This window comes from Diadema setosum, chromosome 20 (genome assembly GCF_964275005.1).
Source record: "Diadema setosum chromosome 20, eeDiaSeto1, whole genome shotgun sequence".
Classification (NCBI taxonomy): domain Eukaryota; kingdom Metazoa; phylum Echinodermata; class Echinoidea; order Diadematoida; family Diadematidae; genus Diadema; species Diadema setosum.
Genome location: NC_092704.1, coordinates 25,501,365 through 25,515,854, shown reverse-complemented (window position 1 = coordinate 25,515,854; position 14,490 = coordinate 25,501,365). Strand labels below are relative to the sequence as shown.

General features: G+C 41.2%; 1 protein-coding gene across 1 annotated transcript; it reads right to left on the bottom strand.

Annotated features, from left to right (window-relative positions):
* Window positions 1-826: 826 nt before the first annotated feature.
* LOC140243930 (uncharacterized) lies at window positions 827-14,191 on the bottom strand. Its single transcript, XM_072323600.1, has 8 exons — window positions 14,108-14,191; window positions 12,084-12,508; window positions 8,402-8,705; window positions 7,037-7,070; window positions 6,561-6,792; window positions 4,485-4,665; window positions 2,950-3,039; window positions 827-1,402 (listed from the first exon to the last, which is right to left on the bottom strand). The coding sequence occupies exons 1-8, from the start codon at window positions 14,166-14,168 to the stop codon at window positions 1,206-1,208; spliced, it is 1,524 nt and encodes a 507-aa protein (XP_072179701.1). The 5' UTR covers window positions 14,169-14,191; the 3' UTR covers window positions 827-1,205.
* Window positions 14,192-14,490: the final 299 nt, after the last annotated feature.

Here is a 14,490-nt window from a genome sequence, read left to right as displayed (position 1 = left end):
GTACATCTCTCTCTTCAAATATCATTTGTTTGTTTGTTTGTTTGTTTGTTTGTTTTCTCAACAAGCTGTCTCAGTCACTGCGCAGAATTTCATTTCCTTCACTGGGTGAAGAAATAAAATACTTGTACAGTCTGTATTATTTTCTTCAGTTTCCTTAGACCACCTCCTGCACAAGCAGCACGACCATTAGCATAAACTGACTAGATAACTGCGTCCTTCAATTTTTCAACCAAAACCAAAGAGTCAGTGTTGTAGGATCATTACACTTTTGTGTGTTGGCTGCTAGTCTGTAAGTCCAGAGTTCTGGATGGCAGTGAATTGTGCCTCAGTTTGTCTGATGCGGTGATCTTCCCTTAATAGCCCCTCTTTTCAGAACATGTGCCTCTCCTGTGTGTGATTGAACTTGTCAGGTTCTTGAAAGCCTTGAAAAGAATATAATCTGAGCACCCTGACCTGGGTAACTGATAAGAAACAAAAGTTTATATTTGTGAATTCCCAAGAAAAATCTGAAACTCTAGACTATACAGCACAGCCCAAAATATCTTTTGGAGTGCAGCTCAAAAATTGATGATTTGTAGACTTAGAATATGTATAATATTGCTCTTATATAGCTCTTTATTGGATTCTACAGTTTACTAACATGCACACACACATGCACACATGCAAACACACACACATTTCAATGAATATATCACTTCTGGGGGTTTGGCACTATCACAGCTGCGCCAATTATAATGCAATGCGAACAAGACACCATCGAATGAGTCTGAAAAGTATAGAAAAGAGTGCAACTGAAAAGATGTACCCCTTCAGACAGTGTGGAGTGCCATGTAAAATGAAACCTGCTAATGTGTACAAACAGGTATGCTGGTGCTCTGTCCTGACAGTAGCATTTTGCAGTATGGAGAACTCAATGGCACTTCTGCAGAGGTAATCTTGCTGGAGTTTGTAATATTTGGCATCATTTTGATTTTGTGATTCTCCTTTGGGGGATTTCTCTCACGCCCTACTTAAGAGCATGAACATCCCCTGCATGATGACGGCCTTGGGAAACAAGGATTCCATGTTGGACCGGTGTTTCGAGATAAAATGAAGGCAAGACAAAGAACAAGGCAGGGCCACAATTCAGTTGGGGTGGGGCGTTTCTCCCATATTGCCACAAAGAAAAGAAGAAATGAAGAGGAGAGAATTTGTGTGAGTTCTCTTCATTCTGCCTCTAGCACCGCTGCCAAGTCGGTTCGCTCGTTGTTCACAGCCCAGTCGTACAGTGCCCCCACGGTGGCCACGTTCCTTGTCTTCCACGTCTCCCAAACCAGTTCCGCTGGGCTGTCTTTCTGCTGCCACAGTCTGATCTTGTCGTTGTAGCCGACGAATTGCGCCAGGGCCCGCCAATCTTTGCCGTCTGGAGAAAAATGTCAAGAGCACGAATCGGGATTCAATGATGATACAATCTATGCAACCACTAGGGAAGCACTGAGTGCTGGTATGGAATCAAACATGGGGCCAACAGAACCACAATACAATGACAAAGTGTTGTGTTTTCCAGCAAAACTGCTGCTACCAGGGGGCTTTTGAGGTTCAAGGAGTTTTTGTGAAGCCATAATGGTATCATCAACTTATGGTCTAATATGCACATAGCATGGTTTCCTAAAACCTCCATATTTATGATTTTTCTTCATATTCATACACAACAAAACTTCTTCCATTCTATTTTGTTCTATTTTGCTTTTGTTTTTGCATAAATGACTACTCAAACACATAGTGGTGTTCCACTTTAATACACACACACAACTGACAAGAAAGTCATACATATATGGTTGGGTCTCTGATCACACTGCACGCAAAATATCATACATATAAAAATCCTTACAGTTCAACTTGACTCCATGCAAAAGTTGAATTGAATTGAGTTAAAGCCGATAAACTGAATGGTGGTACTTTCAGGAGGGTTAAGGTGCAAAAAACTATGATCAAAATTCCACAACTTCCTCACTTTATGTCTAGTTCTCATGGAAACTTTTACCTTCTTTAGATATCTTTAAATCTTTAGATCTTTAGATATCTTTATCCAGAAGGCATGACTGTTCTATCCGATTCCAAATGTTGTGAAAGGTAGTTCAGAAGATGCTTCTTGAAAATTAAGCCGCTGAAGTAAAAATGGCTACCACCGGCAGCTAGCGTTTAAAACTATCTAATAGGTTGTGTTTGAAAACAGGTAGCTTTGTACATACTGTGCATTGTACGTTTTGTATACTGTCTATTCAATGTACATCATGTGGAAGCAAGAGGAATCTTCAGGCGGAATTAACTTGATATGGGGGAAATAGTGAAATTTTGAGAATTTGACCTTGACCTTAGTCCTTGTGTATGTGCACCTACAAGATGACAGGCACAACTTCATCCATTCATACATAGTATAAATTGTATGCCAAGTTTCATTAGGATACCTCAAAAGGATTTTAAGTTATGCTGTCCACAAAATTGATTACAGACAGTAAGATGAATGGACGGATTGACAACTCGAAAACATAATGGCCCAAATTCACGAAGGTGGTACAAATGAAACCATGGTTTAAACCATGGACAAAAACCGTGGAGCGCCGAGTGTCGCACGGAATATTCCATTACGAAATTGGTCATTTCGTCGACAAAATGACCGTTTCGTTAACTAAATCATTGTTTCGTGGATCAAATGTTCATTTAGTTCCAAAATGTTGTCATTTTGTTAAAAAATAATCAGTTCATCGACGAAATGACTGATTTCGTAACGAAATATTCCATGCTTCACTTGGCGCTCCATGGTTTTTGTCCGTGGTTTAAACCATGGTTTCATTTGAACCACCTTCGTGAATTCGGGCCAATGCCTCTCCCGACACTTCGTGGCACAGGTATTAAAACATCTGAATCAGAAAAGCAAACTGAGAGAATGAATTATATAACTCTCCTCACCTCCTCTTTTTACGTCAAGCTCTTGAACCAGCTGATTCTTGAGGGTGAAAGGGATGGCTCGTAGATAGGTCTGTCTGGCTATTGCTGGACCTTTATATTCATGAATGAAAAATAACTATGATAACAGTCATCATCATCATCACCATCATCATCATCATTGTCATTTTAGACCAACTCACAATCACTTTCATAATCTCCAAAATCTAAATGGCCATATTCGATTTGCTAATTCCACCCAAGGAGCTAATTGAAAGCCTTTCTGCGCCAGACTCTGTGTGCACAGCTATGGGGTTTTTTTAGTGCCAATTGGCACCAAAAACACACAAAGGGTTAAAACAGCTATGAAGCGAGTGTGTCCACAGCACAGGATCACAGTGGCAATGCATTCCAGAGTTAACGTCTGTCACGCACGAACGACCTTTCGGCCTCACATACTGTATACGCTATATATTTCGCGTGGGTTTTATTTTCGCGAATTTCGCGAAATTAACAACACGCGAAAATATTACCTTCCAAAATGAATCCCATGCCTTGATGATACGAACATTTCAGTATTAGTACACCATGTCACGGCTTACCGAACAGACCATACTGGCTAAGCTTGTTTACGTACATATAGCACGTCCACGTCTAACTACTAGTATACACAGCCAAGTCGCTGTAAGTAGCATTCGCACAGTACAGTAGACGGCGCAATACTATTTCTGTGAGAAATTCCACTTTCTTTTGTTGTTTTTTTTCATTGCGCCACAATGTTACAAACGCGCGGCGTGTCACCCTTGATTACAGGTACTACTACTAGCTCTTGCGTTTGCATGCCGCTTCGTCTTTACAAGTACTGTAACCTATGTCAACTTTAGGGGCGGGGGCTTTGTATGCTCCAGCTGGTTGCCGCTGAATTTACTCGTACCCCTCGTACCACTCGTCAGAAATCTAGCGCGATGGACTAAACCACTTCAAAAATGTTGAATTCTAACTTCGCAGAGTTTGGTAAGTTTTTTTTTTTCCATGCAGTGTATAACTAGTATCATTCTTATTTGCTAGTAAGTTGAAAATTCACACTTTCTTTGCCACTTCATATTTTCTCTGGTCCCCCAATCGCGAATTTAACCACTCGCGAAAATGTGTGACAGCGGCAATTCACGAAAATTTATGTACGTGGAAATTATAGCGTATACAGTATTACCCCGGTCGGTAGACCAACACTACTGAAATGTACATTGTAGTGGTCTGACTGGACAGGGTTACACTGCTTTGTAATGCCTAACCTAATGAATTTCTAATACAAAACACACACGCATATTTGAGGCTCAGTATTTCTCTGATTCAGATATTAAAATCAACACTGAAATCAGATTAATCTAACCTAGCTTCGCAACATCCTATCCAATAATTGGTCGCGGGTGTTGTTGTTTTTTAATCCAATGCGATTCTGATAGCTTTCTCGATAATTACAGTGCTGTTTCAACTTGTATGCACATTGCATCAGCTCAAGTTCTTATCATTCAGTGGAAACACGAACATGTTACACTTACCAGCAACACCATCCTTGAGGTGTTTGCGCAGTATATGGTACACCTTGATTTTCCGGCATGCCTTCGCCAGGTACTCTACATCTCTCTCTGTGATCCCACCACGCAGGGAAGAGCGCTCCAGTTCGACCGCCGCCCAGGCATCTAAGACTCGGAACAGGCGTAGGTTGGAACCACCCAGCTCCTGGCGAGCAAAGGAAAGAGAAAAATGTTTTTGTCAGGTTTGGTGGTTGGTTGGCTTCAGTGTTTGTTTTTTGTTTGATTGTATGTGCATGTTTTCAATGCTCAGATGCTCCTTAATTGAAGAGAGCACTGTTACTGTGGGTGTTCAACCATCACTGCTGGAAGCAGAATAATGATTTTGCTGCGATATACTGCAAAAGTGGATATTTTCGCATGAGTAAGTTTTCACGCTCTGTCGGGTAAGACAAGATTCACTTGGTTTTTTTTTTTTCAGTGGAATCAAGACATCACGTACTGGAACAAGGATATCGCAAACAAAAATATTAGTGTGCTTTTATTATCACACTAGTGTCTAGTTGCGCAAAATGTGCAAAATTTCAACAGCATAAAATTTCCACTTTTACAGTATTTTACATGCATGGTTTGTGACTCCCCAAGACACAGGGCCTCCGCCGCTTTACGTCCTATCTTTTTTCTTTGGAGGGGGGGGGGCGCAGAATGTTTTGCCCCTACTAGATAGGATGGCATGATCACACACAACACAGCTCCAAAAGACTCACATGGATTCAAACCCCTGCCATTACCTGAGCCATTTGATTGCAAAGCAGACACGCCACAGAGCGATGTTGCCGAAGTTAAGAAAGCAACAGGCGTCAGGAACCCCGAAAAATTACTCATCTGATCTTTAATTCATCAGCTACACATGAAAAAGGATTCATCAAGTCCCCTCTTACAGTGACACGTGTACGAGTATTTCCTATCCCCTGAACTTGTTCCATTCTGATTTATCTGCAGTATCAAAGATACAGAGGGGAAAATCTAGAAAGAGGACAGACAATATCTTGACCAATCTCCCATACCTGCCCCCTTCCTGTCCAAGGGCAGAGTGAATTTCAAAAGATACATTCACTTCAATACTAAGAAGAATTTTACAATTTCATACTGACTTCACGGCAAATTGAATCTATCACTCAGAGCAGATAGGCACTGAATCACATAAGACTTCAAGTCTGCTCTCACCTATGACAGCACAATCCCAGACTAACATTGAAGGAATTTCATGTTTGGTATCCTATAGTACTTAAGCTTTTTTTTAATTTCTATCTTTTTTCTGGGGGGGGGGGGGCATCTTCACAGACTACTGTGCAGTTTTACTAATCAACATGCAAACTTGGTGAATTCAGACAAGAATTATATAAATTCATGGTTGACATGGCAAAAAACATGTTCTGTCTATTGATGGCCAGACCTTACAATGGAATCAATGAAACCATATTAAGCACATGTAATTATGTTTTTTGCCTCCTTTTTTTCCCCCTTTTTTTAAAAATCAAGCTACCTCAAGTAAGCTGCTTTAACCCTAATCAGGCCGGGGGGAATCCGCCCCCTTGACATTTCGCGCAACGCAAGAAGACCTCGTCACGAGGCTTCTTGGCCTTTTTCTTTGAAGTCTTGCGCAACTTTTGAGACCAAACGTCCGCGCATACCATTATGAAGCCACGCCCACTTTTAGAACAGCATGTCACCCAAAAACGTGCAAAATTTTGTGATTTTGTGTACATTTCCCATGGAAAACAGTGCTCTGTCCTGACACTCATAAAAACCTCACTATTTTACTATTCATCACTTTGATTGATTGATTCTATGCCAAGTATTGTAGATAAGTGGTCCATGACAACTTCCATTGAAAAAAACAAAGAAAAAAAAAGTAAAAAAACAAAGAAATACATAGAAACTCTGACAAACAGAATCTGCCCTTCCGGATTTAGCATAGCCAAAAAAGCCCGGCCTGATTAGGCTGCCTGGTATAAAAAAAAAAAAAAAGCGTCCCCATACACTCAGCCCAGCATTCCCAGGGCAAGGGGTGGAAACATGAGAACGGTACTGTGCACTAACCTCCTTAAAGTGGGGTGCCACGCAGTCGGTGACCTCCCGGTTGAACATGTCAATGTCCCGCTCCCTCCATAGCTGGAAGACCTCCTTGAACTGGCTGAGCTTGTCCAGGGATATCGCCGGCCCCTTGCGCACTTGGCAGGTCAGCGCCGGCAGGTTGTGGGCATCCTGGAGGAATGGCTGCAGCGCCTTTTCCAGGTGATTCTGCGGTGTGCGGACGGGTAGTGCTGCTGCTCTCAAAAGTGACATGCAGGAGATACAAAGGGTACATGCAACACTGACAAATACAAGAACAATCTCTTGCTCCTCGTTGACACACATACGTAGTATGAAATCTAGCATGAGATCACATGCTTGAACTTGTGGCACACATGTCGTTTGATGTTTATCAAGAGTTCCTCAAACTACCACTTCCAATCAGCAAATTTTCCATGTAAGAAATTTGGTGTTGAGGCTGAGAACTAAATGTAGCTGTGGACTTACCTGCAACTCGCTGTGAATTTGACGATGGACCTACACAAGAGGAAAAAACAACATAACTGGTTATTCATTTCATGCTGAATGACAATTTTCTTTTTTTATTTTTCAGTGGAGATCTTCATGACAATTGACAGACAGGCAGTTATCTTGATTTTATAGACTTACTTTTCAAAGTATAACATACATAGTTGCACACGTATATCTGAATTCACTAGTTATTGCCTTTTTTCATAAGGCATAGCGAAAGATCACCTTCTATTTGAGCCCCGTATTGTTCATTTATAATTGTTTGTTTCAAATACAGAATTTTCAAAAGCATCTAACAAGTTGCTGAATATCAATATGATTCTCATGGTTTGACAACATATGTTTAGAATAGACTTAAATTGAATTTCCTGTATGTCCCTCAAATCATTAATTATTTTGTACTGTACGAGCTGAAATTTTCGCGGTGGTTTTATTTTCGCGAATTTCGTGAATCACCTTTGAACCGCGAAAATAACAACGCGCGAATAACTTAGTTCAGTTAGACCCTCGCAACCGCGAAATTAACAACACGTGAAAATGTCCGCCAAGTAGCAATTCGCGAAAATATCTGTACGCGAAAATTTCAGCTCGTACAGTAAATTTCTTTCTGATTATGAGCAAGCCTAACCTGTTGAAGACCAGTACTGCCTATACTCAGGCAGTTGTCTATGGGAAACGGATACTGTATATGGCGAATATTTTGCGAGGTTTTTAATTTTTGTGAATTTTGCAAATCAGGTGCTATTCGCGAATTTAAACACACAAAAATACTAACTCTGATTCCGACGTGAATGTGACGTGCATGCATGTATTTCTCTGTTCGGTATTCATTGTACTCTACAATCACAAATTTTATCACTCGCGAAATTGTTGGGAAGTCCTGATTCGCGAAAATTTAGACTTGCTATGTATAAGTTGTATACAGTACAATATGCAGTGAAAATCAGAGATGCTAATTTAGTAATCAGAAGAGGAAAACTCGTGCAGCTAAATTCCCACAACACTTAATGGGCAAACACACAAGTTTGTTTGTTTGTTTTGCCTCTTAGCAGAGGGGACAGTATGATTACACACAACAGTGCTCAGCTAGTAGCCTCAGGAATTGAACCCGCATCATATGGATTTGGATGCACACAAAACAACTAAAAAAATTACCACCCTATCATTATTGTGCTGATTTGACAAACAATACACGATGTTGAGTGCTTGCCTGGAGGAGTCACAACTCATGCATGCAAAAGATCCCTATGAGAATAGGGAATAGAAGCAGAGAAAAGGGAAAGGAGGGTCACGGAAGATGGGATGGGAGGAGGTGGGAGGAGGATGGGACCACTTACCCCTGCACTGATCTGATATCAACACCAAGTCGAGGCCAAAATGTTCACAGAAGAGTTCAGCTTGCCTCCTCAGCCCTCTATTTATCAGCGCACCTATTAGGCCTGGCAGCTGCTCATTATGGGGCAGCTTCAACAGGGCTGCAATGATGCCTTCCACTCTCATCTCGCGCAGGTTTAGCTGGTGCTTGGACCGGAGGTCCTCCACTTGTACATATGACAGGCCAAGGTCCATCAACAACGGGCTGATGTCGCTGGTAGAGATGTGGTCGGCGAGGAAGTTTCCGCAGTCCGCGGGGACCAGTACCTGGCAAGGGGATCAGAAACAATACAGAGCAATATTACATATGTTCATCACATAACATTTGTCCAATGTATGTACATGCACATACCTAGTTTCATGATGATACTCTGAGGCACTTAAGGAAGATGGAGAAACTAGTGAAATTTCAGCATCCCAACATTTCCCCAAATTGACCCTTGCTCTTAAAGTAATGGCATAAAAGTTTCAGAGAATCAATGTCTAGTAATAAATGTATTTATAAACAAAGTCTTACACAGCCCCGGCGATACGGTGCAATTAAAGATAATATAAAGTTTTGGTACCTCAAAAGTTCCCCTGAATTTCCTTGTCTCAGTTTGTGTTTCAGGTTAAAGTACCTTTCATATAACTAACACTGTGAGACTTACTCGCCCCAAAGTGCTCTCATGTCTTAGTAATCATGCAATTAACTGCGACCAGCAGCCCCATACGCATAGCGTGATAGGGCTTCGCATTGTAGCATTCAGGATCATGATAGATTTAGTATCGCGGGTAAATATCAACTTAAAATCCAAAAATTCCTTCAATTTGAAGACTTACCAATTAAGTTGAAGTATTGAAAACAGGCTTCGGGCAACGTTTGATTCTGCCAATAGTCCCTTTCTGTTCGAATCGATGACTGAATGTGATTCGGTCGAGAGGACCTTGGGAGAGCTACATACACTGAATACTACAGCCAGCGCATATTACGCATACATCACATGCGCACAAATTTCAAATCCATGAACTGATAAGATGTTTGTGTGCGCATGCGCTGGCCGTCAATTCAGTGTAGCTCTCCCAAGGTCCTCTCGACCGAGTCACATTCAGTCATCAATTCGAACAGAAAGGGACTATTGGCAAAACCAAACGTTGCCAGAAGCCTGTTTTCAATACTTCAACTTAACTGGTAAGTCTTCAAATTGAAGAAATTTTTGGATTTTAAGTTGATATTTACCCGCGATACTAAATCTGTCATGATCCTGGATGCTACAATGTAAAGCCCCATTTAGCTATGCGTATGGGGCTGCTGGTCGCAGTTAGCTATGCGTATGGGGCTGCACGCTGCTGGTTGCAGTTATCATGCAATAATGGTTTCGTACAATACGTGTACTACCTCGCCGCCGTACGGCGGCGGCTCTGGTACAAAACCATTATTGCATGATTACTAAGACATGAGAGCACTTTGGGGCGAGTAAGTCTCACAGTGTTAGTTATATGAAAGGTACTTTAACCTGAAACACAAACTAAGACAAGGAAATTCAGGGAAACGTTTGAGGTACCAAAACTTTATATTATCTTTAACTCACTGATAAGAGGCCAAAGCTTTTGAATTCGTAACGGTCATTGACGCACTGTGCGGAGGGAAGGACAAAAAAATCTCGAAAGTTCACCTCCTTGTATCTCCCTTATTTTAGCACCAAATCCCTTGAACTTCACACATATATCTAATATAGATACTATATCATCCTTCATATGATTTTTGGGCAAAAATGCTGATATATCTTTCGAGATGTGTGTTTTTCTGTTTGAGTCAACCGTGGGAAAGGGTTACAATTTTTTTCTGGACATAAGTCTGTGCCAGCATGAATATACATTTGATTAACATATTGCTAGTCTGTATACACCAGACTCACTACCTGCAAAGTTTCATGTTGGCGCAATTAGTAGTTAGGTGAAAATATGAGTAAAGAGACAACCCAATTTAAGAGAAAATACTGGACATGCACAACTAGATCATCCTCCTGTGCATGCGTTCTCTACTGGTCAGTGCATGCTTAGCCAATCAGCGGTATCAGGTTCGGCGCAGGGTTCAGTTTTTGGTCCACAGGGTGGTGAGTGGGCAAGAGAGGAACCCTGCAATGTGCTTCAACTGTTTCAAGCAGCACGAAAACCGATACATCAGACTGCTTACTGCTTACGCTATGGATTTTACATGGGTCACAAGTGACAGTGATCTCGATTTTTTTCTGGACATATCCGTGTGCCAAATGATACAGAAATGATATTTGGAACACAGTATGGGTATACTACCATAAGTCATATACCGAAGTTTTATTTTTGGGAAATGAAGGAAAATGTGAAAAAATAACACTTGTTTTGAGACCAAATTTTCTGTTTTGGAAGCTAAGTTTCAACGTTATTTTGACATGTTTATCCTCAACAAAACCCAAAATAAATGACATCTGAGTGAGTTTGAGAATAGTTTTTTCTTCAATTTGCTGTATAGATTTAAGCATCTGATGGCTTCTGAGGTGAGATATTGCAATTGTCCTGCAACACTTCCCTAGCAGTTTTGCGTACACAAGCTGTCTACTTTATGCAAATGAGGCTTCGAGGTCATGCTTTTGGCGAGTTAATTGCACCGTATCGCCGCGCCCGTACAGAAGACATCTTGAGCCATGTATGAGATATGGAGAAAATGGTAAAATCTGAGAATTTTCACTTGACCTTTGACCCCATAGCCCAAATATTTACCTTCAGAATCATTGTGTGGTGATACATGTATATACCAAGTTTAATTATCAATAGATGTATACACCATGTCATTTCAAAAGCATGGAAAAAGTAGACTAAGTGTAAAGTCAGCATTAAAAAGTGTAAGCTATGCATCTTATCTGACCTTTCACCCTTCACCTTGGACCCATGACCCATAATTTCTTGAGAAAATCATTGTCAGGCAAGACATATTTCTGCAATAAGTTTCATGAAAATACCTAGAGCCATATCCAAGATATGGAGAGAAAAAAAAAAAGTGAAATTCTAGCATTTTCAGTTGGTGTTTGACCTTTGACCTCACGGCCCAAATTTTACTCAAGAGAATCTTTATCTGGTACTACATGATGTATGCTACACTATGAAAGTTTCATAATACCTTCACGCATTGCAGAGATACAGGGAAAAAGTGAAATCTTAGAATTTGACCTTGACTTATGACCTTGAGCATGTGCACCCATGACGTTGATGGGCAAAGCTTTGTGCACTCATACATTCATATGCCAGTTTCATTTGGCTACCTCAAATAGTTCTAAAGTTACATTGTCCACGAAATCTATTACAGACAGATGGACAGAGAAGGATGGACAATCTGAAAACGTAATGTCTCCTTTAAGTGGCAGAGCCATTAAAAACAAACCAAACCAAAAAATTTAAGATACATAACTCTGAAAGTACTTGGATTGGTGCATATTACAAAACAAATAATCATTTCTGTAGACAGCCATATACAGAAAATATGACACACGGGGATTACTGTAGATGTCGGGTATAGAAATGTTCTTGAGCCACTGAGCATGAAAACTTAATTGCGCAAAAATACTGACGTTTACAGTATTCGAAGCATTCAGTAGAACACGAAGGAATGAAATCCACTTTGCAACCCACCTTGATGTCTGACTGTCCGTGATTTCGCCCTCCACCTCTCCCTCCAGTTCCTCCACCTCTCACCCCTCCTCCTGCACCTCCTCCCCTGCTAGCCCTTCCTCCCGACCCCGTCCTCCCGCGTCCAGTCTCCTCCTGAAGCAGCCTGCTGGTTTCGCTCCACTCCCCCTCGCCCCCTCCTCCTCCTCCTCCTCCTTCCAGCTTCTCCTTGTGCAACTGGATCATCGGCTTGTCCACCACGGCGTGTCCGACGGAGTCCGTCTGTTTTGCCATCCCGCCGGAGTCTCCGCCTCCCCGGGCACCGTTACCGTTGCCATGGCCATGGCCCTGTCGGGTGTTGTGGCCACTGTTGGCGTTGCCCATCGACTCTGTCTGCATCGGCTTTGCAAGCTTCTCATTCCCCGCTCCTTGTTTACCTAGCAAATCTCCTGAAACACAGAAGATGGAAAATGATTATTTCAAATTGAAAACCATGAAACAAAAGCATAATTAACCATATGAGGCAAAGTTTACAAAATGCAAATGATGTACAGAACAAAGGCAATCATCTCTAATGCTCAGAGGAAAAAAAAAAAAAAAAAAAAACCTGCTCTGTGCATGTGCACATTTTCTTATAAGAACTGACCTTGCGTCGGTTCTGGGCTATTTTTGCATCTGCTTAAATTCAAACTGCAGAGAGCTACTTGATGCAATGATGCTATGGGGGCGCCATTTTACTTTGTATAGGCTGCGTCCTCGCAAAATATTTTAAACAAATAGTATCAGCATCAGAAGAAAAAAATAAGTACTGTTTGAAAGAGTGCCAGATGACATCTATGGCATTTTAGAACAAGACAAAGAAAAATCATTAAATTTATGCTGGATTATCATCTGTATTTTTAATTCCTGTTGATATGCATACACTGCACAGACACTCATAATTCCATGAGGCTGAACGAGGCATAATTCATGGAGGATAAGCACATGTGATATAACACATGATGTAATAAGAATTCACGGGTTAAAAGATATTGAATCACATTACAGGATGACTTTCTCCTTTTCCATAATGGATGCATGTATGATATGAAACAGGATGAGACATGTTGGAAAAGACATGAGGCTTGTGCCACAATACCCCCCTTAGAGTACAATTCCACACCATATTCATAATGGCTTGCTTGCATAATGGAGTGAAGTAAAATGAAGAAAATGTCAATGTTTTGAACAGCAAAAAAAAAGTCTAAAATAGGAAGGCTGTAGAATTCAAAGTTGAACATGTCTTCATGACACAGTGATATGCATTAAACTGAAGCAGCGTGGCCATAAGATGGCAAAACAATGTATCTACATGTAACCGTTTTTTTCCAGTAAATATAGAGTTCTTTCTACTTTTGTTTAATACTTCATATCTTACCCTAAAAGGAGCAGCAGCATTAACAATTCATGCACACTCATTTTACTAGACCCCTTATTTCTAAGAATAATCTGCACAGATAAAAACATACGTTGTTAATACCGCATCAACTGACTTAGCAAAACAATGTAAGTCTCGTCAATGGCACACATACATCATTCTGCATACATGCTTTCACTTTTCTACATTTTCAACATGCTTTCACTTTTCTAGCGTAATGTAAGAGCACTTGACTAACCGCTTTCAGAAAGCAGAGGGAATAATTACTACCCATTACATATGTCAGTATCAAGTTGATGTAATGTGTCATTTTTGTGAAAAATTAATTCTTGTGGGATTCTATTCATATTTTCCCATTTATGATTGTTGTCCACATATGACATCATGAACTCTATCTAGTATTCTCCTTATCAAGTGATTACAGTTGTACTACACCAAAACTTTAAAAAACTTTTGCATCAATTGTGCGATTTTCCTTAAACTTTCACTAATGTGTTCCACTAATGTTGCTGCTTTCACTCACTCCACATTGCTCTTTGGGTTTTAGTTTCCTTTAAAATCCTTTGCTCCAGTATGAACATTGTACATCACTTTATCCCCTGTTACAGTTCATATTAAAACAGAGGCTTACCTCCTGGCCGTTCAGGCATCCTTCTTGTGTCACCAGACGCCGGGTGTTTCTCTGGATTCATTGCCCCAATGTCATTCTGCTCACGTGCCTTCCCGTGCAAGCGTTCCAGTACGGCCACGCGCTCTCGCAGCTGGTCGTTTTCTGCCCGCAGCTCGCTGTTCTCGTGCAGAACTTCGTGGACTATTTCGAGGAGCGTGTCTATACCAGTCTGGGCGTACTTTTTGGCACCCTCGGCCCTCCGCGCTGCTCTGTCGTCATGCCCGTCCACACCCCTCACTGGATAATGGACGGTCAGAGGTCGCGGACCTCTTGTCGAGCGCGCCTGTTCCTCCCCTCCTCTGGGGCCATCCCGGGCCAACACGCTGCCACACAGAGAGGGATTT